The sequence below is a fragment of the Engystomops pustulosus genome, chromosome 7 (assembly GCF_040894005.1).
Source record: "Engystomops pustulosus chromosome 7, aEngPut4.maternal, whole genome shotgun sequence".
Classification (NCBI taxonomy): Eukaryota; Metazoa; Chordata; class Amphibia; order Anura; family Leptodactylidae; genus Engystomops; species Engystomops pustulosus.
In genome coordinates, this window is record NC_092417.1 from 124,887,062 (window position 1) to 124,914,485 (window position 27,424).

Genomic DNA, 27,424 nt, shown 5'->3' on the forward strand with positions numbered 1-27,424 from the left:
CTTAAGGGGTTAATGATTCAAATTGTATTGTACAGTCATATACATTGTTCAATAAACAGTTTTAAAAAATTTCCAGGATTGTGGAATTAAAATATTTTTGAATTTGAATATGCCTTTGTGACTTCCTTTTCCCTCGCCTCATGCTCCACTAACCTCTCTTTGTCGGATGGGAATTCCGCCAATAATGCCTAAAGTGTATTCCCTCATTTTAGTCTCACAATCTAATAAATGAATGAAGGATGCTACACTATCCTTGTAGCATGGATCCAGCAGGGTGTCCACCCAGTATTCAGCACTGTTGAGTATCTGGAAAAATTGGATGCACTGCAGCATATAGTGGCCAGGTTGCTCAGAAATAAGGACAAGCTTTCCTCAGTTGGAGATATATCCTCCTTCTTTGCATCTCCCCTACCATGCTAGATTGATGCATCTGAGCTGCTCTGTGTGTTACCTAACTCCTCATCCTCCTGCTCCAAAACTGTTCACTGGCTGGAGTGCAGTAGGAAACCACTGGTCCGGGAACTCACCCTGTGGGCCTTGTATGGACTGGCACCTGCCACCATTTCATCCTCCGTCATAGCCTAAGCATCTTTTCTACACAGGTGGAAGATGGGGATAATAGAGCTAATGATGATGTCAGTGGCATACTGGAAGCAGTGGCGCACAGAAAAAATTTCTCCCATGAAGGTCCAGTTGTTGGTGGTGAAGTGCAGTGGGCAGGACAAAGTTGCTCTGCAGGGCAGATAAGTGAGCAGCAGCAGGGTGTGAATGGCAAAAATGCAAACACACAGCTCGCACTTTAAGCAGCATCCCTGGCGGTCTTTATTAATGGCCAGGGACCTTTTCACCACCACATTGAGCACATGTACAAAAAATGGAATGTGTGTCAACCTGACTCGGCCAAAAGCCGCTACAAGGTTCCAGCCATTCCACACCATCTTTCCAGGCTTGAGAAGCCGGGTTGGTACAAGACACGCTGCCTGAATAGGTCCGACACCGGTTATGAGGTTCAAGGTTAAGTTTATTTGTATGGTAAAAAGGACTACGCGTTTCGGGGGTGGTCTACCCCCTTCATCAGGTCCGTGGTGGATACTAGGTAAAATGGTACATTTAAAACAATATTTATGTATAAGATCATTTAAGAATGAGATGCTTACGCATTAGACACAAGGTGTCTTCAGGTGAGCAGATATCCTTATCATCTCATCACTTTCACAAGTTACCTATTGCACTAGGGGCGCCGCCTGTGTCTCTTTCTACACATGAGTTGTTCAGATTGTTAAGATTTTGGCCACACTTTATCAACTGTGTACACACAGTGTAACACATGCTCTGTATTCTGTAAGAAAAAAGTGTCCTCACCTCTTGATTCTTTTTTCACTTAGCCCTCATTTAATAGTGTTCACCATTCACTGAAAGGAAGCACCCTTAAAATCTAGTTATTAGTGCACACTATAAACTGACAACAACACCTCAATCACTGACAGCAGTACCTTTATGATTTTTCTGGCTGAAATCTATACAAAGACTGGGGGTGCCCTAAAAAGGGCAATAATTTCACATTTTCACCTGTCCCTAATAACAGATGACATGTTAATTATGCCACACAGTGAATCACAAAATTTACATGCTCACTGTATTTTCAACTAATTGTGCATAATAAGTGGTTCAAGTGAATATACATAAATAAATGCTTTTTCTAGATATATTTTTCTCTACTTCCTGTTTACAAAGTATGGGTTTATTTGTTAGAAACTAATCTCAGCCAGCTCAAGGGGAACCAAAATATAAAAAATTATGCATAGGAAAAAAACACAAAAAATGTTGGTAAGAGGTCATATAATGTCCTGCAATAGTATTATTCCTCATGCTTTCAAATTTGAAAATAATATTTTTGAAAGTTAAACAATACATTCTATGTATCCCTTAATTGAACCACTGTTTAGGTAACAAGTGTTCAAGCCAGCTTTTAAGCATACAGTATTATGGTTGTAAAAGAGGTCACCCCTGACTAGTACAATAGCGTCAGCATTCAGATGGTATAACATATGAATTTTTTACTTACACAGGAACATTGCTTGATCCTGAAGGTCTTTATGATGAGGAAGTATGCACCCCTGACAATCTACAAAAGTAAGTAACTAATCAACTACAGTACATTTAATATCATGGATCTTTTTTAAGGAGTATTTTTAGTGGAGGATTATACAATTTTCAGTAATACATATGAATAACTCCTAGGCATATATTTATGTTCTATATTTATAAATAGCCAATTGAGACAATTATAGTAATTTTACATCATGCATTAAATAATGGGGCACAAGCTTTAGCTGACACCCCAGACCCCCCTTCTCCAAACCATGGCTGATCCCCCCCATGTCCAGACCATGGCTGCCTCCCAGACCCTTCTCCTCCTGTCTAGACCATGGCTCACACTCCAGAACCCCCCCCCCCATCCAGACCATCAATGGTGCCAACGTCCTAGACCCCCCCCCTATCCAGACCATGGCTGCCGTCCCCAGACCTCCCCCTGTCCAGACAATGCCTGACACCCCAGACGCCCCTCCCATCCAGACCATGGCAGCCACCCCAGACTCCCCTTCCAGTCCGGACAATGGCTGCCACTCCAGGCCCCACTATTAATTACAACCCAAACCCCTCTGTCCAGTCCATTGATCACCCCCAGACCTGCCCCCTCCCTGTCCAGACCATGGCTGATGCCCCAGACCCCCCCCCCCTCCAGGCTATAGATGATGCCCCAGACGCCCCCTGTCCAGACCATGGCGAACACCCCAGAACCCCCTGTCCAGACCATGGATGATGCACCAGACCCCCCTGTCCAGACCATGGATAACTCATGGGGTTTCCATATCCACCAAAAATAAATATGGTCTTAGACACTGAATGAAAGTAGTAGGCCATCACCAAGGGAGAGACATAGTAAAACAAGTCAATAGATGTATCACTTATATTAGCGAGGCCGCCGAGGCCTGTGGTCAATCCAGTCCGCAGCTTCCTCCTGCGTGGTGAAGAAACGGACCTTGTCGCCATCTTGAACATGGAGACGGGTCGGGAACAGCATGGAATATTTTAGCCCAAGGTCTCGGAGGCGACCTCAGACTGTCGAAAATTGCCGCCTTTTACGCTGGACTTCAGCTGTAAAGTCTGGAAAGAAGGACAATCTGGTAGTTTAGTAGCCTCAGGATAAAGGGCCACGGCGGCGAACCTAGAGGTAGAGGACGGGTAGGAATGCGATGCTCCACTGCAAAGCACTGCGAAAGGGATAGCTGAGGGAATTAGATTCTCCACAAATACTTCCGGTTGAAACCCTTCTGCTCTCTCTGGTAGTCCCAGAATTCGAACATTATTTCTGCAATTGCGATTCTCGTGTCTTCCACCCGCTCATGGAGGACTTTACTTGCCTCACCAGGGTCTGGACCGCCTGGTCCCTGGAGCGCACAAAGTCCTCCAAATCCCCGAGTCGACGCTCAACCTCGGAAGTCGTGTCTCAGATTTTGTATATATCGCTTCTCAGAAGGTTAATATCTCCCTGGACATGGTCAATTTTCACAGTGAGAGAGGCCTGACATGCAGCAATGGCCGCCATGATCTTTTCAGTGCCAGAGTTTACAGCTACAGACTTTCCCTCCTGCTGTGCATGTCCTGGCTGGCTCATTGTGGAGGTGCAGAGGTCCCCAGCCGCCGTTTTTTTTGGGTACAGATTTAGGGCCCATATAGAATGTCCCCGTGACACAACTTCACCGCTGAATTCACTGTGACCCTATGGCAATGGCCAGTGAGAATCTCAGACGTAACAGTAACACTGGGGGTCATTTACTAAGGGCCCGATTCGCGTTTTCCCAACGTGTTACCCGAATATTTCCGATTTGCGACGATTTTCCCTGAATTCCCCCGGGTTTTGGCGCATGCGATCGGATTGTGGCGCATCTGCACCGGTGTGCATGCGACGGAAATCGGGGGGCGTGGCCGAACGAGAAACCGGAGAAACCGCCGCATTTTTTAAAAAAAAGTGTCGCTGGACACGCGCTTACCTGCACCCAGCAACAGATCGCGAACTCCGGCAGACCTCGGCAGACTTCAGCGCAGCAGCGACACCTGGTGGACGTTGGAGGAACTGCCTTAGTGAATCGCCGGAAGACCCGAATCCACAGCAGAGAATGCGCCGCTGGATCGCGAATGGACCAGGTAAGTTAATCTGCCCCACTGTGTCTTGGTAGCGCCCACTGTGATCTTATAGCGCTCGCTGGATAGAGATCTAGATGCAGCTGAGTCCACTGTAGCGCAGCGGCAGTGGCCGGAGTCCCCAGTTGCACTATATCAATAGCAGAGTTGTAGCAGAGTCCTCTGTATCCCCGTAACTATAGCCAAGTAAGGCAGGGAGATGTAGCAGAGTCCACTGTAGCACTGTAGCTATAGCCAAATAAGGCAGGGATATGTAGCAGAGTCCACTGTAGCACTGTAGCTATAGCCAAGTAAGGCAGGGAGATGTAGCAGAGTCCACTGTAGCACTGTAGCTATAGCCAAGTAGAGCACAGAGATGTAGCAGAATCCACTGTAGCACTGTAGCTATAGCCAAGTAGAGCACGGAGATGTAGCAGAGTCCACTGTAGCTATAGCCAAGTAGAGCACTGAGATGTAGCAGAGCCCACTGTAGCACTGTAGCTATAGCCAAGTAGAGCACGGAGATGTAGCAGAGTCCACTGTAGCACTGTAACTATAGCCAAGTAGGAAAAAGTAGTGGTAGACCGACACAGCATGACAGACATCACATGGGTACGATGCCAATATTCTTTCTTTATTGGTTAAAATGTCATATACACGAGGAGAAAAATAGGTTGACGCGTTTCGACGGGAACCGTCTTAATCTTAACCTGTCTAACTTCACAACACGTTCACCTTTTAAACTAATCAGCTGAGTGGTGCAGGGGAGGGAACTTCCTCCTTACCTCTACGTCACTATGTCCGGCCCGCGCCTCCGAAATCACATGACCAGCTCCTCCTCCTAGGTCACATGATTGGGAGCGCTGCTCGGAACAGTATAACTTGGGTGAGTGAATACCTTTATTAAAACAAATCTATGTATATAAAATTTGACAATACCCGCTGTTGTTATTGTATACAGTAATTGTATGGGGTAGACAAAAATAGAGATGTAGTTTGGGACAATAATGCAATGTTATGATAAATCTCAAATTGTGCATGTAAGTTCACAATTCATGATGAACATTCTAAAAAAATGTTGATACCTGCGAAAAGGAGATTCAATATGCAACTAGATCTGAGGGACACTACTTTAAAAAATAGAATACAAAATGCAATATAAAGTACAATACAGAGCAATCAAAACTCGCACATGTAGGGGAAGAGGAAGAAAAGGGGGGAAAGAAGAAAAAGGTTTTTTTTTTTTTGTAGCGATGGTATGAAAATTAAATATATCATATCTTAATACGTCAATATGATGTCCTGCCTTTTGTTCATACCCTGTGGCACTCTACTTTCCATCACAAAAATCCAATAACTTTCCCTATTCAGTAATTTCCTCTTCATATTCCCACCTCTTATTGGATGAGTGACCTTCTCAAATCCTGTCCATGTGAAATAACACGTAGTTTTATCATATACTTCTCTAAAGTGTCTAGAAGCCGGTGATATGCCCACTGACTCGTTGGTAATGTCTGATAAATGGCGACGTATCCTAACTTTGAGAGGACCTGTAGTGTGACCTATGTATTGAATGTTACACTTTGTACATAACATTACAAGTGTTGAGTAAATAACATTACAAGTGTTGCTGTTAAGGTATGATCGGATGGGATAACTTCTATTTGTGGTGCAAGATGATATGTTCGTGTCAATCGTAACAAACCTCATGCTTTACACTGTATGTGACCACATTTATAGCATCCTTTGGTGTTTAACCAAGTCGCATTAGATTTTTGGCTTCTAAACAGGCTAGGTGAGAGAGCACTACCTATTGTGGGAGCTCTCTTTGCCACACATTTAATACTGTTGTTTAATATTGTATACAATCTCGGATCTTGTAGTAGAATCGGGACAAATTTTTGAACTATTTTAGTAATTTCCCTAAATTGCCTATTATAGGCTGTGGTGAATACTATAGGAGCTTCGGGTAATTGTGTTTCAAGTTCAACCTCTCTTCCCTTATGTTTTTTGTTGTCTATTAGTAGATCCTGTTGTGTAATTTTACAGACCCTATCTGCAGCTTTTTCAACATTAACCTTCTGATAGCCTCTCTGATGGAGTCTGGCTTTGAGGCTGATTTTCTCCTTTTCAAAATCGTCGTTGTCAGAGCAGTTTCTTCTGAGTCGTATTAGTTCCCCGTATGGTGTATTTTGTATAACGTGAGGGGGATGACAGGAGGAAGCTAGCAGGGTGGTGCTCCTGTGGATGCGTTGGAGGTATGAGCAGTGGCGTGGCCAGGGGGTGTGGTTAGGGGGCGTGGCTAGAGTGTAGCTTCTGTGGGCAAAAAAATTGCCACGGCGCGCTTCGCCGCCATTTTATCCCTCTTTCTCCTCCACAAAAGTTGGGAGGTATGCATATCCACCTTAAACACCGAAGTGGGACAATTTATTAGGGGTTTCATTTGAATTAGGCACAGTCTTCTGATTTATTTTTTTTTACGTTTATTTCTTTTTATAACTCAAAGTAATCTGGCAAAGCAGTGTGCTTTCAGTGTAGGCTAGAAAATAGCCATAGGAGAACCCAAACGGCTTACTTTGGCCTACAATAGCGTTATATATTTTATTTTTTGTTGATTTGCTTGTGGCTGGGCTTGCTGCCACTAGTAGTGCAGCTAGTACCATATTGTGAGGAATTTGCTGGGAGACTTGCGACCGTTGTGTTTAGCTCTTAGTGACACACATATCCACCACAAACACCGAAGTGGGACAATTTATTAGGGGTTTCATTTGAATTAGGCACAGTCTGCTGATTTATTTTTTTTTACGTTTATTTCTTTTTATAACTCAAAGTCATCAGGCACAGCACAAAATCCAGTTGTGTGCTGTCAGTGTAGGTTAGAAACTAGCCATAGCAATAAGATAGCATCGTTTTGTTTAAAAGAATAAAAAAATAAAAAAAATAAACACAAAAAAAAAAAATTTTAAGTTTACACTTTAATTTGGAAAATGTTTACCTGAGGGCTAGGGGTAGAGGGCGTGGACATGGGCGTCCAACTACTGCAGGGGTCAGAGGCCGTGGTCCTGGGCGGGGTGAGACGCCACCTGCTGATGAAGGAGCAGGGGAATGCCGCAGAGCTACACTCCCTAAGTTTATCATGTCTCAAGTTACTGGGACTCGTGGTAGAGCACTGTTGAGGCCAGAACAGATGTCGTGGATTGCAGACAATGCTTCTAGCCATTTGTCCACCCATGTCACCGAAATCAGCACTCCTCAAGCTCCTCCACCTCAGCCTCCTTCCCCCCAGTCTGCCCCCTCCCAGCAAAATTTGGCATTTGAACCGGCATACAATGAGGAACTGTTTACTGGACCCTTCCCACAGTCCCAAACCACTTGTCCGGTTGCTGCTGAGCTATTTTCCGATGCCCAGGTTTTCCACCGGTCGCAGTCTGTGGGTGATGATGACATTATTGACGTAGTGGAAGAAGTGTGTAAAGAGGTGTCGGACGATGAGGAGACACGGTTGTCAGACAGTGGTGAAGTTGTTGTCAGGGCAGGAAGTCCGAGGGGGATGCAGACTGAGGGATCGGAGGATGATGAGGTGACAGACCCAAGCTGGGTTGTTAGGCCGGGTGAACACAGTGCTTCTGAGACGGAGGCGAGTCCTATAGCAAAACAGGTTGAAAGAGGCAGTGGTGGGGCCAGACGGAGAGGCAGGGCCAGAGTTGGTGCATCAGTGCCAAATGTTTTCCGTAGTCAAGCTCCCGTGGCGAGGGCTAGATTTTCAGAAGTTCTTTAAAGAAACACCGGATGACCGACGGACTGTGGTGTTCAACCTGTGCCAAACCAGGATCAGCAGGGGTTCCACCACTACTAGCTTAACTACCACCAGTATGCGCAGGCATATGAATGCTAAACACCCCACTCAATGGCACCAAGCCTGTTCACCTCCGGCTGGGCACACCACTGCTCCTTCCCCTGTGTCATCTGCTAGTCAGCCCCCTGCCCAGGACCCCGGCTCAAACACCTCCCGTGCGAAAACCCCATCTTCGCCTCCACGATCCTCCATAGCATCCACCAGCGTTCAGCTCTCCATACCCCAGACGCTGGAGCGCAAAAGGAGGTATAGCGCAACCCACCCACATGCCCAAGCCCTCAACGTCCACATCTCCAAACTGCTTAGCCTGGAGATGTTGCCCTATAGACTGGTAGAGACCAAGGCCTTTCAAAACCTCATGGCGGCGGCCGCCCCTCGGTATTCGGTCCCCAGCCGCCACTACTTTTCCCGATGTGCCGTCCCAGCCCTGCACAAGCACGTGTCAGAGAACATCATCCGTGCCCTGACCAACGCCGTTTCTGACAAGGTCCACCTGACCACGGACACGTGGACGAGTGCTGCCGGGCAGGGCCACTATATATCGCTGACGGCACATTGGGTTAACTTGGTGGAGGCTGGTACCGAGTCTGACCCTGGGGCTGGTCATATACTGCCGACGCCGAGGATTGTGGGGCCTACCTCGGTCCAGGCCTCAAAGGCTTACTATGCCTCCTCCTTCTCCAACCCCTCCTCCACCTCCTCCTCCGAATTACCATCCGTGGGCATGGCGCCATCAGTCGGTAGCTCTAGGCACAGCAGCTGTGCCATCACTAAGCGACAGCAGGCGGTGCTCAAACTGCTTAGCCTAGGCGGTAAAAGGCACACCGCCCAAGAGCTATTACAGGGCATCACGGCGCAGACTGATCTGTGGCTGGCACGCTGAACCTGAAGCCAGGCCTGGTTGTGTGTGACAACGGCCGTAACCTGGTGGCGGCTCTGCAACTCGGCAGACTGACACATGTGCCATGCCTGGCCCATGTGTTAAATCTCATAGTTCAGCGTTTCCTCAAGACATACCCCAATCTGTCTGATTTGCTCACGAAGGTGCGCCGCATCTGTGCGCATTTCAGGAAGTCCAGCACAGATGCTGCCACTCTCAGGGCAGCGCAGCGCCGCCTCCAACTGCCCGCTCACCGACTGTTGTGCGACGTGCCCACGAGGTGGAATTCAACATTAACCACGTTATCCAGAGTTTACCAGCAGCACAGAGCGATTGTAGACTGCCAGATGTCAACTTCCACCAGAACTGGTAGTCAGGTCAGTCAGCTTCCTCAGGTCTACAATGAGGAGTGGACGTGGATGTCTGATATCTGTCAGGTGCTGAGTAACTTTGAGGAGTCAACACAGATGGTCAGTGGCGATGCCGCCATCATCAGCCTCACCATCCCGCTGCTTGGCCTGTTGAAAAACTCTCTGGTCAGCATGAAGTCGGAAGCTTTGCGCTCGTCACAAGAGACTGGGGAAGGAGATTCCCTTGTTGATAGCCAAAGCACCCTTAGGTCTGTTTCTCAGCGCATATCGGAGGAGGTGGAGGAGGATGAGGAGGAAGAGGAGGAGAATGTTTGCGAGACAGAAGAGGGGACCATTGTTCAGTCCTTCACTGTTTAGCGTGTATGGGCAGAAGAAGAGGAGTTGGAGGAGTTGGAGGAGGAGGAAATGAAGAGTCAGGCCAGTGAGGGGAGTGAATTCTTGCGCGTTGGGACTCTGGCGCATATGGCAGATTTCATGCTAGGCTGCCTATCCCGTGACCCTCGCGTTCAAAGAATTTATTCCAGCACCGATTACTGGGTATTCACTCTCTTTCCACTCTCATCCCTAGAGAGGAAAGGAGTGTGAGAATGCATGAATACCAGCAGGCCCTGGTGCACAAACTGAAACAGTATTTCCCTTCTGATAGCGCTAGCGGCAGAAGGCGTACTTCTGCAGGACAAGTAGCGAGGGAGAGTAGGCGAGCAGGCAGCTTGTCCAGCACTGGCAGGGGTACACTTTACAAGGCCTTTGCCAGTTTTATGTCACCCCAGCAAGATACTGTCACCTGTCCCCAGTCTCGGCAGAGTAGGGCTGATCTTTACAGAAAGATGGTGAGGGAGTACGTAGCTGACCATAGCATCCTCCTAAATGATCACACAGCTCTCTACAACTACTGGCTTTCAAAGCTGGACATGTGGCACGAACTGGCGCTGTACGCCTTGGAGGTTCTTGCCTGCCCTGCCGCTAGCGTGTTGTCCGAGCGGGTTTTCAGTGCAGCTGGTGGCATCATCACCGATAAGCGTACACGCCTGTCGACTGACAGCGCTGACAGGCTGACGCTTATCAAGATGAATAAAGCCTGGATCTCTCCGGATTTTCATTCTCCACCAGGTGAAAGAAGCTCAACCTGAATAATGTATGCACTCCTCCTCCTCATTGTCCTCCTTCTCTTCCTCTTTGTACACTAAAGCAGAGGAAACTGGCTATTTTTTGCCAGGGCCAACTGGCTCTAGCTATAGTACTCTATGTATTTAATTTTTCTGGAGGGCCACCTACCCGGTCCTCTGTTTTAAACAATTTTTGGGAGTGCCACATACAGGCACTCAATCTATTTAATTTTTCTGGAGGACCACCTACCTGCTCCTCTGGTTTGGAAACTTTTTTGGACTGCCACATACAGGCACTATCCAAATTAAATTGTCTCCATAGCAGCCTCCACATGTCGTCTTCTTAGCTGCCTCCACACGTTGTCTCCATTGCTACCTCCACACGTCATCGCCATAGCTGCCTCCAAAAGTCGTCCATATAGCTGCCTCCATACATGGTCTCCTTATCAAACGAACTGTGTCAGGCAGAATTTTGGGTTGTTTTCATGGCTTCCACATCAAACTTGTTAACTTTGTCGCCACCCTGCTGTGTAATCCACAAAATATACTGGCAAACTTTTATCATTTACCGATATTATTTCAGCGCTTCTTGCGCATCTGTTTACATTCCCCTCACCCGCCATATCCCAAACTTATAAGAACGCTACTACACTTGATCTTATACAAAAGGTTCTTAAAAGTGGTGTTTGGGGAGTAGCCTAGAGACAGGGGCTTGGATTGGCGAAAGCTCACCTGGCAGCGGAGCACCAGCTCCATCCCAAGATCCAACTAACATAGTTTTAACTGCAGCACCTTTAATCTACTACTAGTTCACTGCCTCCATACATCGTCCCCTTATCAAACGAGCTGTGTCAGGCAGAATTTTCAGGTGTTTCACCAGATACGTAGTGGAACTTGGCCCATCTGTCGCCGCCATACTGTCGCTCTTAATCATGGAACCATTTCCGTAAAAACAATTAAAAATAGAACCACTATGCTATTCCATTATTCCTAGGTGAAATATTCAAACGACCCGGCCTGCTTTGAAAATTTTAATTTTTTCAAAGTAAACGCTTCTGGCCCCCAGGCCCATTTTGGGTGGGGAGGAGCCGAGAGACAGGGGCTTGGACAGGCGAAAGCTCGCCTGGCAGTGGACCGCCAGCTCCATCCCAAGATTAGGCAGCCTCAGAGGCATCTATGCATGCTGCCCCTGCTGTTTCCTGTCCATTTTGCCTCCACGATCCTCCACAGCGTCCACCAATGTCTCATTTCAACTCTCTATACCCCAGACGCTGGAGCACGAGAGGATATGCAGCACATCATCCCCTTATCAAACGAGCTGTGTCGGGCAGAATTTTCAGGTGTTTCACCAGATACATAGTGGAACTCGGCCCATCTGTCGCCGCCATGCTGGAGACCTGAAGTTGCAATCATAGCAGCGCAATATGAATGCCCCATACTGTCGCTCTTAATCATGGAAGTCGTCTCCATGCCTGCCTCCACATGTCGTCCCCTTATCAAAAGAGCTGTGTCAGGCTCATTTTTCGGGTGTTTCACCAGATACGTTATGGAACTTGGTCACTATGTCGCCACCATGCTGTGTTATCGACTAAATATACTGTCAACCTTTTGTTCACATAGGAAATCATTTCAGCGCTTCTTGCTCACCTCCTTTGGTTCCTCTCTGCCACCCATTGGTTTGAAGCCCATTTAGGGTATGTGGCCATGACACTCTCTAGCCTGCTGCCGCTGCCTCTGCATGCCGTCCCCTATAGTGTCAGGGTCAATTATTGCATGTTTTAGATGCTATCTAGCCTCATTCGGTCACTCTGTCATGGCCATGCTGTTGCCCATAATTTTGGCATAATGGTACGATTAAGCAGCCTCAGAGGCATCCATGCATGCTACCCCTGCTGTTTCCTGTCCATTTCCATGGTGTTTCCATCCTTTTCTGAGGTTCCCAGGTGTTTGGCCAAGCTTCCCTGTGCAGAGCCTTGGTCCCCTTGAAAAATGCTCGAGTCTCCCATTGACTTCAATGGGGCTCGTTATTCGAGACGAGCACTCGAGCATCGGGAAAAGTTTGTCTCGAATAACGAGTACCCGAGAATTTTAGTGCTCGCTCATCTCTATTAAACACCAAAGGATGCTATAAATGTGGTCACATACAGTGTAAAGCATGTAGGTTTGTTACGATTGACACGAACATAACATCTTGCACCACAAATAGAAGTTATCCCATCCAATCATACCTTAACTGCAACACTTGTAATGTTATTTACTCCATTAAGTGTACAAAGTATAACATTCAATACATAGGTCACACTACAGGTCCTCTCAAAGTTAGCAAATGTCGCCATTTATCAGACATTACCAACGAGTCAGTGGGCATATCAGCGGCTTCTAGACACTTTAGAGAAGTACATGATAAAACTACGTGTTATTTCACATGGACCGGATTTGAGAAGGTCACTCATCCAATAAGAGGTGGGAATATGAAGAGGAAATTACTGAATAGGGAAAGTTATTGGATTTTTGTGATGGAAAGTAGAGTGCCACTGGGTATGAACAAAAGGCAGGACATCATATTGACGTATTAAGATATGATATATTTAATTTTCATACCGTCGCTACAAAAAAAAAAAAAAACTTTTTCTTCCTTCCCCCCCTTTTCTTCCTCTTCCCCTACATGTGCAAGTTTTGATTGCTCTGTATTGTACTTTATATTGCATTTTGTATTCTATTTTTTAAAGTAGTGTCCCTCACCTGGCAGCGGAGCACCAGCTCCATACCAAGATCCAACTAACATAGTTTTAACTGCAGCACCTTTAATCTACTACTAGTTCACTGCCTCCATACATCGTCCCCTTATCAAACGAGCTGTGTCAGGCAGAATTTTCAGGTGTTTCACCAGATACGTAGTGGAACTTGGCCCATCTGTCGCCGCCATACTGTCGCTCTTAATCATGGAACCATTTCCGTAAAAACAATTAAAAATAGAACCACTATGCTATTCCATTATTCCTAGGTGAAATATTCAAACGACCCGGCCTGCTTTGAAAATTTTAATTTTTTCAAAGTAAACGCTTCTGGCCCCCAGGCCCATTTTGGGTGGGGAGGAGCCGAGAGACAGGGGCTTGGACAGGCGAAAGCTCGCCTGGCAGTGGACCGCAAGCTCCATCCCAAGATTAGGCAGCCTCAGAGGCATCTATGCATGCTGCCCCTGCTGTTTCCTGTCCATTTTGCCTCCACGATCCTCCACAGCGTCCACCAATGTCTCATTTCAACTCTCTATACCCCAGACGCTGGAGCACGAGAGGATATGCAGCACATCATCCCCTTATCAAACGAGCTGTGTCAGGCAGAATTTTCAGGTGTTTCACCAGATACATAGTGGAACTCGGCCCATCTGTCGCCGCCATGCTGGAGACCTGAAGTTGCAATCATAGCAGCGCAATATGAATGCCCCATACTGTCGCTCTTAATCATTGAAGTCGTCTCCATGGCTGCCTCCACATGTCGTCCCCTTATCAAAAGAGCTGTGTCAGGCTCATTTTTCGGGTGTTTCACCAGATACGTTATGGAACTTGGTCACTATGTCGCCACCATGCTGTGTTATCGACTAAATATACTGTCAACCTTTTGTTCACATAGGAAATCATTTCAGCGCTTCTTGCTCACCTCCTTTGGTTCCTCTCTGCCACCCATTGGTTTGAAGCCCATTTAGGGTATGTGGCCATGACACTCTCTAGCCTGCTGCCGCTGCCTCTGCATGCCGTCCCCTATAGTGTCAGGGTCAATTATTGCATGTTTTAGATGCTATCTAGCCTCAGATCTAGTTGCATATTGAATCTCCTTTTCGCAGGTATCAACAGTATTTTAGAATGTTCCTCATGAATTGTGAACTTACATGCACAATTTGAGATTTATCATAACATTGCATTATTGGACTTCCGCTTCCGGCTCCAGCATGTGAAGACAGGGGATAGCGGAGCTCCGCAGCACATAGCCCGCAAGTGATCTCCCCGCCGCCCACACGCAAGATAAGAGCCGGAACGAAAGGCTTGCTGACCCGGTAAGCCGCAGGGCAGAACGCGAGAGGCGGTGGCTGCATAGCAACGCCATAAACAAAGCTGGGACGGAGGTATAAGAGAAAGCCGCATGGCCAAGATGGCGCCGAACAGCGAAGCTACGGTGGGAACAGACAGAGGAGGATGGGGGTGAGTCGGACACCAGCACCACATCCTGCCAGCAGCCACACATAAACTACAAGAAACTGGCTAAAGAAGTGGTGCGTAGAATTGACCCCACACTACAAGAGGCGATATCATCCACCATAGCAGAGTCTCTGAGAACCTTGCAAAATGATATAAAAGCCAATGCAAACACGATAGAGGAGGCGGAGCAGCGGATTTCTTCAATGGAAGATGATACAGCCGGAGTAATGGCAAGAGTAAAGCTGCTAGCTGCTGACAATAGAAAAATATCTGAAAAATTAGATGACCTGCGCTTAGTAGGTTTGCCTGAGACCATAACGGGACTTGCACTGAATAAGGTGTTTTCTGACACGTTGCCAAGATTGTTGGGCATAGATGAAAATTTCCCAGTGGAAAGAGCGCACAAGATAGGCCCGCCGAGACCAGCACATTCCCCATCTTTTGCAGTCATCAGGGATGGGTGAATGCCCCAGGCAGGCCATTGCGAAATATTTAAGCTATGCAAACAAGGAACAAATATTGAGGGCGTACAGAAGGAGAAAAGACCAGCTTGAAATAGAAGGGAGCAAGATATTGATATTTTCTGATTACCAGAAAAAGGCGAGCGTTTAGTGGCTTATGCACGGAACTGTTTAAGCATAAATGGAGGTTCCAGCTCATCTACCCGGCATTGTTAAAAGTTACACATCCGGATGGATCTACACGTACTTTTGAGGATCCAAAGGAGGCAGAGCAGACGATCAAGGAATTACAAGCCTGGAGAGAATCAGGAGAGACACTGACCCAAAATAGAAGGGCAGCGAATACAGAACCGAACAGCTCCACTTACAAACATAGACATGGAGATGCGCAATCCTCTAAATCAAAACGCAACTAAAATGGAAGCAAAATGGAAAACTGCATTAATTGAAACCCTTACAGGTTATAAGTATCGCAGTGAGTAAGCTCATGACGAGTAATGACTTTTGCATATGGTGCGTTTTGAGTGATATTTGTCACATTAAGACAAATAAGATATAGCCTCCCATTGAAAATACCTGAATAATTTGGCAGAATGTAAACATGTGTGCGAGAATAGGGCGGTGTGCTGTAGGCTCCGCACGTGCTGGAAGAAGAGATTTTTCCCTAATACTGTGCGTTGTGGGAAACATAATGATTTAAATGTCATTTTGTTTTGTAAAAATCTTCTAAAGAAAAATGTTATGTTAAGAGTTTTTATGGTGCATTCCTCAGGTAGATACACAAGGTTTAATGTAAAAATGAATGTAATATGCGGTGCTACCCTTAGAGCATAACCTAGGTAACAAATCATAAAGTTAGTTTCATGGAACGTAAGGGGACTACGTACCCCACAAAAAAGGTCACTGGTCCTGAGACATCTAAAAAAGCTGAAAGCTGACATAGCTTTGTTGCAAGAATCACACTTAGAGCACAAAGATGTGAAACTCATGCAAAAATACTGGGTTGCCGTTGCATTGGGAGCGGCAAGCTCTAGTAGGAGGAGGAGTCCTCTTATTGATTAATAAGAACGCAAGAATTAAAGTTCTTTTTCATATATCTGATGAGGAAGGCCGAATATTGAAAGTTAATCTTGACACCCCCGCGGGGGACATGAGCCTATATAATGTATATGCGCCGAATCATGACCAGCAACCTTTTTTCAAGAAATTAGGAAACCTGCTGGCTAAAGATGCGTGCCCATGTAAGATAGTAGCAGGTGACTTCAACCAAGTCATCCAATACCACCTAGACCGATCAACTACACTCACGCAGGTAGGGACTGAGACATTGACAGACTTACACATGACAACGACGGACCATAACTTGATAGATGCATGGAGACACCTGCACCCTGATGGAAGGGGAATATACATTTCACTCCGAGGTGCACCACACGTGGTCGCACATAGATTATATATTGGTGAGCGAGCCGATACTCCACAAAATAGTGGAAACAAATATTGAACAATTAATAATATCGGACCACTCTCCAATAACCATGACAATAGCGGAAAACCACATGAAAGGAGATGACTATGTTTGGCGTTTCCCCACATACTTAGTCAAGGATGATCAATTTGTTCAACAATTAAAGGGATGGTGGACTGAGTATGAATTTGAATGCTCGACTTCACAAACCTCACCGGCACTTTATTGGGACTCGGCCTAAATGGCTATTAGAGGGAAAATTATGGCATATGTGGGGAGACTGAAAAAGAAGGCAAGGGAAAAATATAAGCTTACTAGTCAGGAGCTACAAGTAGCCTATACAGCCTACTTAAAACGTCCGAGTGAACAAAATTTAGAGATCTGGAAGGAAGCCAGAAAATCCATGATAGGACCTTAGAGCAGAGAGAACAATTTCATAGAGGACTTTTTGAGGCAGAATTGTTTAAGTTTGGAAACAAATCAGGGCGGCTCTTAGCAAACTTGGCAAAAGGACAGAGGAAGACAGCACACATATATCGTATACAAGATCAGTTGGGAACAGTGCATACAGACCCTTCAGCCATTGTTAAGGTGTTTCAAGCCTTTTATGAGACGCTCTACTCTGACTCAGATCCGAACACTGATGATAAGGCTGATAAGGATGATAAGATTACCCTTCCAGCAGTAACCCAGGAACAACTGGACGCTCTAAACGCAGAGATTACTGACGAGGAGGTGAACGCAACCATAAAAGGTTTGAGTTATCATAAAATGCCGGGACCTGACGGTTATCCAGCAGAATTTTATAAAGCCCTGAGAACTCAGATATCGCCTTCATTGGCAAAGTATTATAATGACATTCTGAAGGGCGGATCACTGATGCCGCAAGCAAATGTGGCGTTTATAAAGGTACTTCCAAAACCTGAAAGAGATTTGCTCAAGCCTGAATCTTACAGGCCAATATCCCTGATAAATCAGGATTTGAAATTAATAGCGAAACTGCTGGCTAACCGCCTTTCCCACATTATGCCATCACTTATTGAACAATCGCAGGTAGGCTTCATAAAAGGGAGGGCGGCAGTCACGAATTTGAGGAGAGTCTTAGCAGTCCTAGACGAGGCAAAACTTAGTACATCTACAAAGGGGGCAAGGGCGCTTTTAGCCCTGGACGCCGAAAAAGCCTTTGACAACGTGCACTGGCGATGACTGAACCAGGTGCTAGACAGATTTGACTTTAAGGGTGCATTTAGACAATTCATAAAAACGTTATATCAAGATCCTCAAGCAGCTATATATACCCCTGGTTTCAGGTCCCCCCCATTTAGATTGGCAAGAGGAACGCGCCAGGGATGCCTGCTATCCCCATTGCTATTTAACTTGGCTTTGGAGCCCTTGGCAAGAAAGCTACTGGATCCAGAAGCAGGATTGGGTATTAGAATAGGGACAAGTGGCATCAAAACAGCACTGTTCACTGATGATATATTAGTGTTTCTCACAGACCCCTCTAAAGCAGTGCCAACAGTATTTCGACTAATTGAAGAATTTGGAGCGGTATCAGGGTTTAAAATTAACCCAACCAAATGTGAACTATTGTGCTTAGATCAAATGTCCCAAAGGGACATAACAAAAACACAAGCAGCAGAAGTAAAAATAGCCCCGAACAGTATTAAGTACCTGGGAATAAAAATAGGAAAGACGCCAGCATCCCTTTATACACTCAATTATGATCCCTTGATCAGAAAAATAATTAATGAGTTAGAGAGATGGGAAAGTCTTCCCCTAAATCTAATGGGACGTATTCAACTCATAAAAATGATGAGTTTCTCGAAATTATTATATCCGTTACAGACACTCCCATTGATGCTAAAAAGTTGTGACATAGCAAAATTACACAAAGCATTTGTATAATTTATATGGCAGGGTAAAGGGGCGCGTATATCTCTGGCCAAACTGTCCCTAGAAAAAAGTGGGGGTGGCCTCAACCTCCCAGACATTAGGGACTATAATTTAGCGTGTCTCAGCAGACACATAAGAGATTGGGTGTTACAGACCGAGCACTTCTCTAATACAAGACTAGAGGCAGCAGTACTAGGCCCATATAGCTTGACGGCTATACTTCACACGGCTTTTGCAAAAATGCCCACAAGGGTGAAACAGTCGGTGTTCTCACTCTCTCATTTGATATCAAAGCATATGCTCTTGTGGCAGCACCCGGAATTCCAGGCAGGTGTCTCCAGCAAACTATTTGAAACATGGAAGAGACAAGGGATTGTTACATTGAGACAGGTGATACATGACATGGAACCGAGACTTCAGACTTTGGAAGAATTGACGCAAAAATATGACTTACCACCCAGACAGGAATTCCAGTATTTGCAACTTAAATCATTTGTGGGAAACAGACTAACGAATCTGGCCAGCGAACTGATGGACAACACTTTTGACTGTATATTTCAAGACAGAGACTTTAAGAAATCAATATCGGAACTTTATCAGATCATAAGACGAAAGGGAGAGCCATCATATCCACAGACATCCTTTACATACTGGGAAAAGAACCTGAGAATACCGATAGACTGCTACAGGGATGGAGTCGATTGAGAAGATGGGTAGTAAGCGAGAGGTGGATTTTAAGCTTATGCACTCGGCAATATATGCATTTAACTTCCCCTTGAACCTAGCGCGACCGGACAGAATCACAAAATGCCCTAAATGTTACCTACCAGGAGCAGACTTATATCATTCTGTATGGTTATGTCCCAAAGTACAGGAATACTGGAAACAGGTGGAGACATTCTTGCAAGACACATATGGGGATTTAATCCCATTCACGCCAATGTCCATGCTCTTCCATTCACCCACTTCAGAAGAGCAGGAGGAAGAATCCACATTGTACTTTAGACCCATCACGCATATTACTCTCCTAACAGCAAAGAGAACATTGCTAAATCATTGGCTTGAGAACACGCTTCCAACACTGAGCGAACTCAACCAACATGTAATGAACTACCTATATATAGACAGACAGGAAGCAACCAGAAGGGGGGAAATAAAAACAAAAACCTTCTTTCGAAAATGGAGAGTATTTATTGAGAAATATCTTACTGGAGAAGAAATTAGAGATATAATGACACATTTCCAATACACCCAATGGTACTTAACAAAAGAGCTAAAGGGCACACTGGGGACACTTAGACAACAAACTGATAGGACCTAAAGAAAAATAAAGAAAACACCCAAAACACTGATGTGATAATAAACAAAGAGGAATGCACTAGGTTTGATGTTTGTTATTACTGTTTTCAGTTAAAAGGATTATAACACTTGTGAGTGAGTCAACAATGCCTGATAAAAATAATGTGTGTTACCATTGATAAGATGCAAAAACGAAAACGTAATGTAACTTCATATGTTTTTATATAATTGTCATATATTGTATCTGGAAACTCACAATAAAGCTGTTTTAAATTAAAAAAAAACATTGCATTATTGTCCCAAACTACATCTCTATTTTTGTCTACCGCATACAATTACTGTATACAATAACAACAACGGGTCAAATTTTATATACATAGATTTGTTTTAATAAAGGTATTCACTCACCCAAGTTATACTGTTCCGAGCAGCGCTCCCAATCATGTGACCTAGGAGGAGGAGCTAGTCATGTGATTTCGGAGGCGCGGCCCGGACATAGTGACGTAGAGGTGAGGAGGAAGTTCCCTCCCCTGCACCACTCAGCTGATTAGTTTAAAAGGTGAGCATGTTGTAAAGTTAGACAGGTTAAGATTAAGACGGTTCCCGTCGAAACGCGTCAACCTATTTTTCTCCTCGTGTACATGACGTTTTAACCAATAAAGAAAGAATATTGGCATCGTACCCATGTGATGTCTGTCATGCTGTGCCGGTCTACCTCTACTTTTTCCTGCATGCGCTATACGGCTATGGACTAGTCTTTCCGTGCACCAGAAGACCTCTACAAAGTGTGTACAGCCAAGACGATCTGAAGGTTGGGTGAGCCGGCTTTATTTTTACACCTTTTTCTACGGAGTAGTGAAGGTATTATATTTTTATAGCCAAGTAGAGCCAGGAGATTTAGCAGAGCCCACTGTAGCTATAGCCAAGTAGAGCACGGAGATGTAGCAGAGCCCACTGTAGCTATAGCCAAGTAGAGCACGAAGATGTAGCAGAGCCCACTGTAGCTATAGCTAAGTAGAGCACGGAGATGTAGCAGAGCCCACTGTTGTACTGTAGCTATAGCCAAGTAGAGCACGGAGATGTAGCAAAGTCCACTGTAGTGCTATAGCATTAGTTGGAGAGAGCAGGGAGATGTAGCAGAGTCCACTGTAGCACTATGACAGCAGCTGGAAGGAGCATCAAGAATAGCAGAGTCTATTGTGGCACTTGTGGCAGCAGAGATCACTTTGTAATCCGCTCAGGGTCTGAGGCAGCAGGCACTTGAGGTGTTCCGGTCAGGAGCTGGCCTAGACAATAGGGTCTCACCCTGGAGGCAGCAACCTGGAGGGGTAACCTGGCTAGGGAGAGAAGACGGCAGACAGCAGGGATGAGTGTGAGTATCCCCTCACTGGGGTACTCACCGGTCCGGCAGCAGAGAAGGCCCAGGTGAAGCAAGATGGCGGCGCCCACCACTAGGCCGCAAGTCCGGGACCAGGCAGTCCAGACATACCACCGACAGGGTGCCCCGCGATCCGGTACACACGGAGGCCCAGGACGTCACTCCACCAATAGTGCTGGCAGCGCTCAGGCCCTCTGCTCCTGTTCCCACAACTAGGCCGTAAATAGGCCGCGACCAGACCACGGGGCTCACAGATGGATCCAGGCCCTGTCTGAGAGCAGCCCCACCAGATGCTTTAGCGATGCTCCACGTGAAGGGGGCTCAGGCACTTGCCGGCACAAGAAGGTCCATCAATCCCCAGGTGAGGCAGCTGCATGCTTCAGGCAGGGAACATGGGCCAAACAGGCCACAGCGCCAGCGGGGAGGCCCAGGGATGCAAGAAACTGAATCCGATGACACTCGGTTACTTGAGGGGATCGGGGCAGTTTAGCAGGTGTAGTGTGTGGGTTAAAAAGCAGCTGGAAGGTCAGGATTATGAAGGATTAATAGAGAGCTAAAGTACGCCACATTCTATTCCATCAACAGCAGGCCACCCCCCCCGAGGAATGGTTTCTAATTTCAGGCTGGGTGAGAACGGAAGCAGATGCAAAGGCAGATTTCATAATGTATCCTAGAAATGGAAAATTCTGATGAAATTGGCACTTCTCAAGCTCGAAATTGGCCCTTAGGCGCCTGAGAACTTGCTTGATGGCTTGATGGGACTCAATGTCCGTGGAGAAACCAGGATATCGTCTAGATAGACCACGACACAGGTATAAAGTAAGTCTCTGAAAATATCGTTGACAAACTCCTGGAATACTGCTGGTGCATTAGAGTCCAAAGGGCATAACTAGGTACTTGAAGTGCCCATCTCAAGTATTGAAGGCTATGGTTTCGGGAACAGATACGGGATACACTCGACCCCGTAGAGGAGATGTGCCCAGCATCAAGTCTATTGGGCAGTCAGAGGGTCGGTGCTTTTCAGAAAAGATATCAGCAAGGTCCTATATTCTCAACCTACGGCTCATATAAGTACGATTGAGGCACTATTGCATCCATTTCAGTTTTTTTATCGAGGTACCAGGCAGTGGTTACAAATGCTATTATTCTTCCCCTGAAATAGTTATATTCTGATATGGCTCTTTACATAATAAAATTGCGCTATATATATCTGCTATCACAGGCAGGGAGCACAGACCTGCCTTTACCTGTGGCACATTTGTATTCAATTGTGAGCATGCATATAATTGATTATCTTCCCCTCTCATGGATCCACAGTCTGAATCATGCATCCATTGTTACGCCCCTTTGTCATTGCCCCTCCATCATACAAAAGTTCATAGTAGACTGGTAGCCAGATCTGCAGGACCTTATATGCTTGCAGGATATGACCTGTCAGTGAATAACACCAATACACATGAGTAATTAGAAGATGCTAAAATATAACCTTCATTTATAATATTAAAATGCTGCGGACCAAAATGCAGTAGGCCCTATCTATTTAAACCATAAAAATCAATACTGGCAAGACAGTATGTAATGAGCCCCAATCAGTTAGCTAGTCCTCATACCCATTTAAACTCAATTATTCAAGAACCAGTATTGATATTTACTCTTCTAGACTAAGACCTACGTATTTTAGTGAGTGCCACCTCCTCAGGGGTCTTTACTTCACTCATAGTCATTTCTGAAATATCCAGACTAGACTAAAAGATAAAAAATCAACAGTCATTAACGTTTATATCAATGTCACCTTCAGCCTGTAATGGCTACCAGTGACACTATGATGTTGTCTTATGGGAACTTTTATACAGTAACACTACGTCTATTATAACTCATAACGCATATATCACCACATATATTTAAAGGACCTTGTTGTGCATATCTCTACACATATCTTTGGGGACTGTTGTGCGTATATAATCCCATTAAACTAATGCTATAAGGGTATGTTCCAGATGTGCTGTTGGTGCTATTTCCACTAGATGTGTGTTTTTATGCATACCAGGTTGTTGGTTTTCTAAACACACAATAGTACATATTCTCAATATCTCTGGCACCCTCTTTTTCTTTTTCTTTTGAAATCACTTGACTTTTATTATTAAAGTATTTTTATTAATCAAAATCAGAATTACAGGATATCTTAGACAAAAGATACATGTTCAAGTAAATACAATTACACATGTATAAAATTGCATATATCAGTCAAATTAAAATACAATCTCAAAGCATCCTACCTTTAAAGGATTCTCTACAAATCCTAAGTATTAAACACCAATTTATCCTTTATATAAATGTAAATAACCAAGAATGATACCGAACTGTGTCCCTTGCATTACCCTCGACAAATAACATAGAGAGAAACCTTTATTTCTAAAATTCAGTTGTTCAAAGATTTTGAAAAAAAAAAAAATTCAGAAGAATTTTGACAGTAGTGTAATTTAACAACTGAGCTCTATCAGAACCCTTTTTCTACCTGTATCTCAATTTCAATAAACCAGATGTTTAACACCCCTCCCCCCTTCCCTCCCCCTTGTGGCTTGCAGACTTCCATCTTTATTTCACATAACATTTCCCCAAAAGAAAAAAAAAAAAAGAAAAAATTACATCTACACATTCAGGGTCCTGGAGGGGAGCAAAACCTGCTCCTATACCTTCTAACCCCAAACTGTCTCCCAATACTCCCTCCTACCTATTGTTTTATAATGAGTGATCTCATACTTCCCCACTAATTTGACCAGGTCTTCCCAGTTCCTAAACATTGGTGGATCCTTACTACCCCATTGTCTGACCACTAACAGTCTTCCTAAAAATAACATTTTATTACATCTATCTCTGTCGACCCTCGAGAGCCTCTCCAAATCAACTACCCCGAATAGAGCATCCATTCTTGAGACCCTCTTATCCCCAGTACACCTTCCCAGTACACCTTCCACTTCTTCTATCACTTTCCTCCAGAAGGGCCGGAGGCACCCTCTTTTTTAAATTGGATCCTCAATTGCTCCACTGGATTCTGAAACTCATTTAGAGTCACTTAGTTTCTAACAGGCTAATGCCAATAACAACGGGCTCATGCCACTGCACAGATTGTATATTGGTCAGATAAGAATTGTATTATAACTGCCTAGACTCAAAGCCTTTGACCATAATCTGTTGTGTGGCAACCTATGCTTAAGTAAACATACTCTGTGGCTATTACTATTTAACACAGCCTCAAAAACTATCAACCACCGGAAAATCCATATTGAAATTGTTAAAGGCTAGGTAGAGGACCACTTAACCAATATGTACCTAAAAAACCTCAATAGCAATCATAAGTAAAGTTACCAATACTTCATATGGTACAAATAATCCAATCTAAATTAATTGTATTTATAATACACAATGACCAAACATAGAATAGAAGCACTCCATTAAAAGAGATACACATTAAAAACCAGACAGTATGATAATATCTGGACTGGTCAAACAACTTACGGGGAGGGTTAAATTAACGCCATATAATCCAGTGCCCAAAATTACCCCAAATCCTTTAGAACCGGCTATTCAGTATAACTAACCACAATACAGTATCACACTCTTCAAACACCCGGACGTATCGATATAACAACAATTCATAGGAAAACCTTAGATGTATTAATTTGCAAGAATCTTTATGACATTGCAAGACCTAAAGAGCGTTGTGTAAACAAAATTCTGAATATGGTATGGTATAAGGTGCAAGTAGAGAACAATTATACAGTCCACTAGCATAATGGACAAAAAATCTATAATACAAATGATGAAAAATGAAAAAATAAACATGTCATGTTATCCTTACATGGTATGCTTTTTTTATCTTTTTTCCCTTCCTTTTTTTCACTCATCATTTGTTTGTTTTATAGATTTTTTTGTCCATTATACTAGTGGACTGTATCATTGTGCTCTACTTGTACCTACACTACACCATTTGCACTACACCATTTTCATTTTATGCACAATGCACTTTAAGTCTGGCAATACATCTAAGGTTTTCCTATGAAATTTTGTCATATCAATATGAATTGATAAATTGCTAAATTGAAAAAATTATTTAATTCTATTTATAAATTGCTCTCTACCTAAAAGATATGTTTAAACCAAAAAGAAGAGAGTTCCAGAAAAAGTATATATTCCAATATTAATGAATTTTATTATAGAAAAAATCTAAAAAAGAGAAACATATATATACAAATCGGTGGACAACTGTGCCCAGGCAGAGTGTACCCCGGCACTAGACAGCGTGGGCTAAAATTATATACAATATTTTGCACAGTGGCTACATTCAAAACACATGATAAAAATGATGACATAAATTATCATGTAGGCACAGGTGAGGAATCTGTAACAAAAACCTGGTATGGAATTTGTACACATCAAAAGTATAAGAAGACAGTAAATGCATAAGCAAAAAAATAGACTGCAGAGTAATCATAAAGTGCATGAAAACAACAAGTTATCCTCACCCATAGTGCGAATGAGCCCCACGCTGACCCCGACACACGTTTCAGCTGTCAAGCCTTCATCTGGGGGTGATGTAAGGCTGACCCAGATGTGATATAAATGCATATGACCAACCAATAAATACGTACCTTCCAGGTGATAATTCTCAGGTGTTAGGAAATTACATGCTGCTGTTGTTTGGCGCATGCTGGTCAGGACGCAATCCGGATCCCAAAACCGGAAGTACCGCGCATGGCCGAGATCTCGCGAGCATGGGGTTGCCATGGTTACGAGATGCCAGGCACAGAGCGACACTCCAGGTCTGTTCACCGGTCTGCCTGCGTATGAGCGCTCAGCGCACACAAATGAGAGAACTCTAAGTCATCTGGGCTCACAGGACTTAGTATATGAAACAGATAAGGCATATAGATAAAAAATGTTAAAAACATATCGCAACTTGTTCATAAGTGTATATGGAAAAATATGTATAAAGTGTATATAAAAAAGATATATAAAAGAGTGTGGAACAACTCTCCTCCCAGATCATATATTGCATGTGCCCAAAGTGCATATGTGCATATAGGTGCTGTAAATGATGCAGTAACAACTGCTAATGGTACAAATGATGTGCCGCCTAGACATAAAATATGTGGTTTGAGCAAGAAATATATTCCTGATATATAAAAATGTATCGATGAAAAATCTATATAAATAGAACGAGATGTGAAAATCCTTAAGGTGAAGACACGAGGACCAGTGATGAGGTAAGTGGGGAAGAAAACCTTGTAAATGGGTGAAATAGATGATTCCTGACAGACAGCCCAGAGGAAAAGTAGTTAAAATGGTGTATGCCAAGAAAAGTGTATGATGATATATGGAAAAAGACAAACAGCAGCATAAAAGAAATATGCTGAGTGGACCACATTGAGAACAATGATGAATTCTTGATAGGTGAGTACTTTGGCCTGAGAGGGAAGATTAATCCACTGTAACCACTGGGAATGTTGGTAACTATGGAGAGAAAGTTAATCCTATCTATTCACGTAGTGAGCCAATTTTTAATGAGCCCTGCAAAAAAGAAGGAAGGAAAAAACAAAATTAATATACATGATAAAAGCAAATAATAAAAACGGGACTGGGGAAAATGCATTTACCCCATGCACCCTACACTGGGGGGACTTACCGAGAAATCACAGGAATGCCGCAAAGGACAGACACTCATTGAGACCAAAAGGTTGCATAGTTTTCAAACGCAAAATCCATTTTTTTTCAATCTGTTGTAGTTTCTTCATCAGAGAGCCACCGCGGAGAGTTGTTTCAACGTGGTCAATTCCTCGAACACGTAGTAAGCTAGAGTCACAGGAATGATGTTCAAAGAAATGTCGGGGAATGGTCTTTGGATTTGGAATTTGGTCTTCTTCAGTATTTCTTGCATTAGAAATCCCAATCACGTGTTCTCGCACTCTCACTTTGAGTTCACGGCTCGTGACTCCTTTGTATATCTTAGGACACGGACAAACGGCATAGTAAATCACACCCCTTGTGGAGCACGTAATTGGCCAGGTGATGTCGAAGCTCTTACTTCCCCGAGAGTCAGTAAATGTCGTACTTCTTTCAATGTTGATACATGCGACACAGTTGCCACAAGGGGCACAACCCCACTTAGGTTTAGGTGCCCAAAAATTGATTGAGTTGGAGGAGGGGAATAAAAACTGTGGACTAAGTGGTCCCTTAAATTCCTGGCTCTCCTAACCGATAACGATGGATGAGGGAGTATGATCTGTGATAGAGTGGGATCAGATTCTTTTGTGGCACACTGCTCTGACGAGGC

The 27,424-nt window shown here is 44.4% G+C and overlaps 1 protein-coding gene across 5 annotated transcripts in view; it reads left to right on the forward strand.

Annotated features, from left to right (window-relative positions):
• The window catches only part of SMPD3 (sphingomyelin phosphodiesterase 3), a 392,437-nt gene that overhangs the window by 347,348 nt on the left and 17,665 nt on the right, over positions 1-27,424 (forward strand). For all 5 annotated transcript variants that reach the window (XM_072117750.1, XM_072117748.1, XM_072117749.1 and 2 more), the window contains one exon: positions 2,070-2,133. In XM_072117750.1, the coding sequence (XP_071973851.1) occupies positions 2,070-2,133 (64 nt within the window). The remainder of the gene's footprint in view (positions 1-2,069; positions 2,134-27,424) is intronic.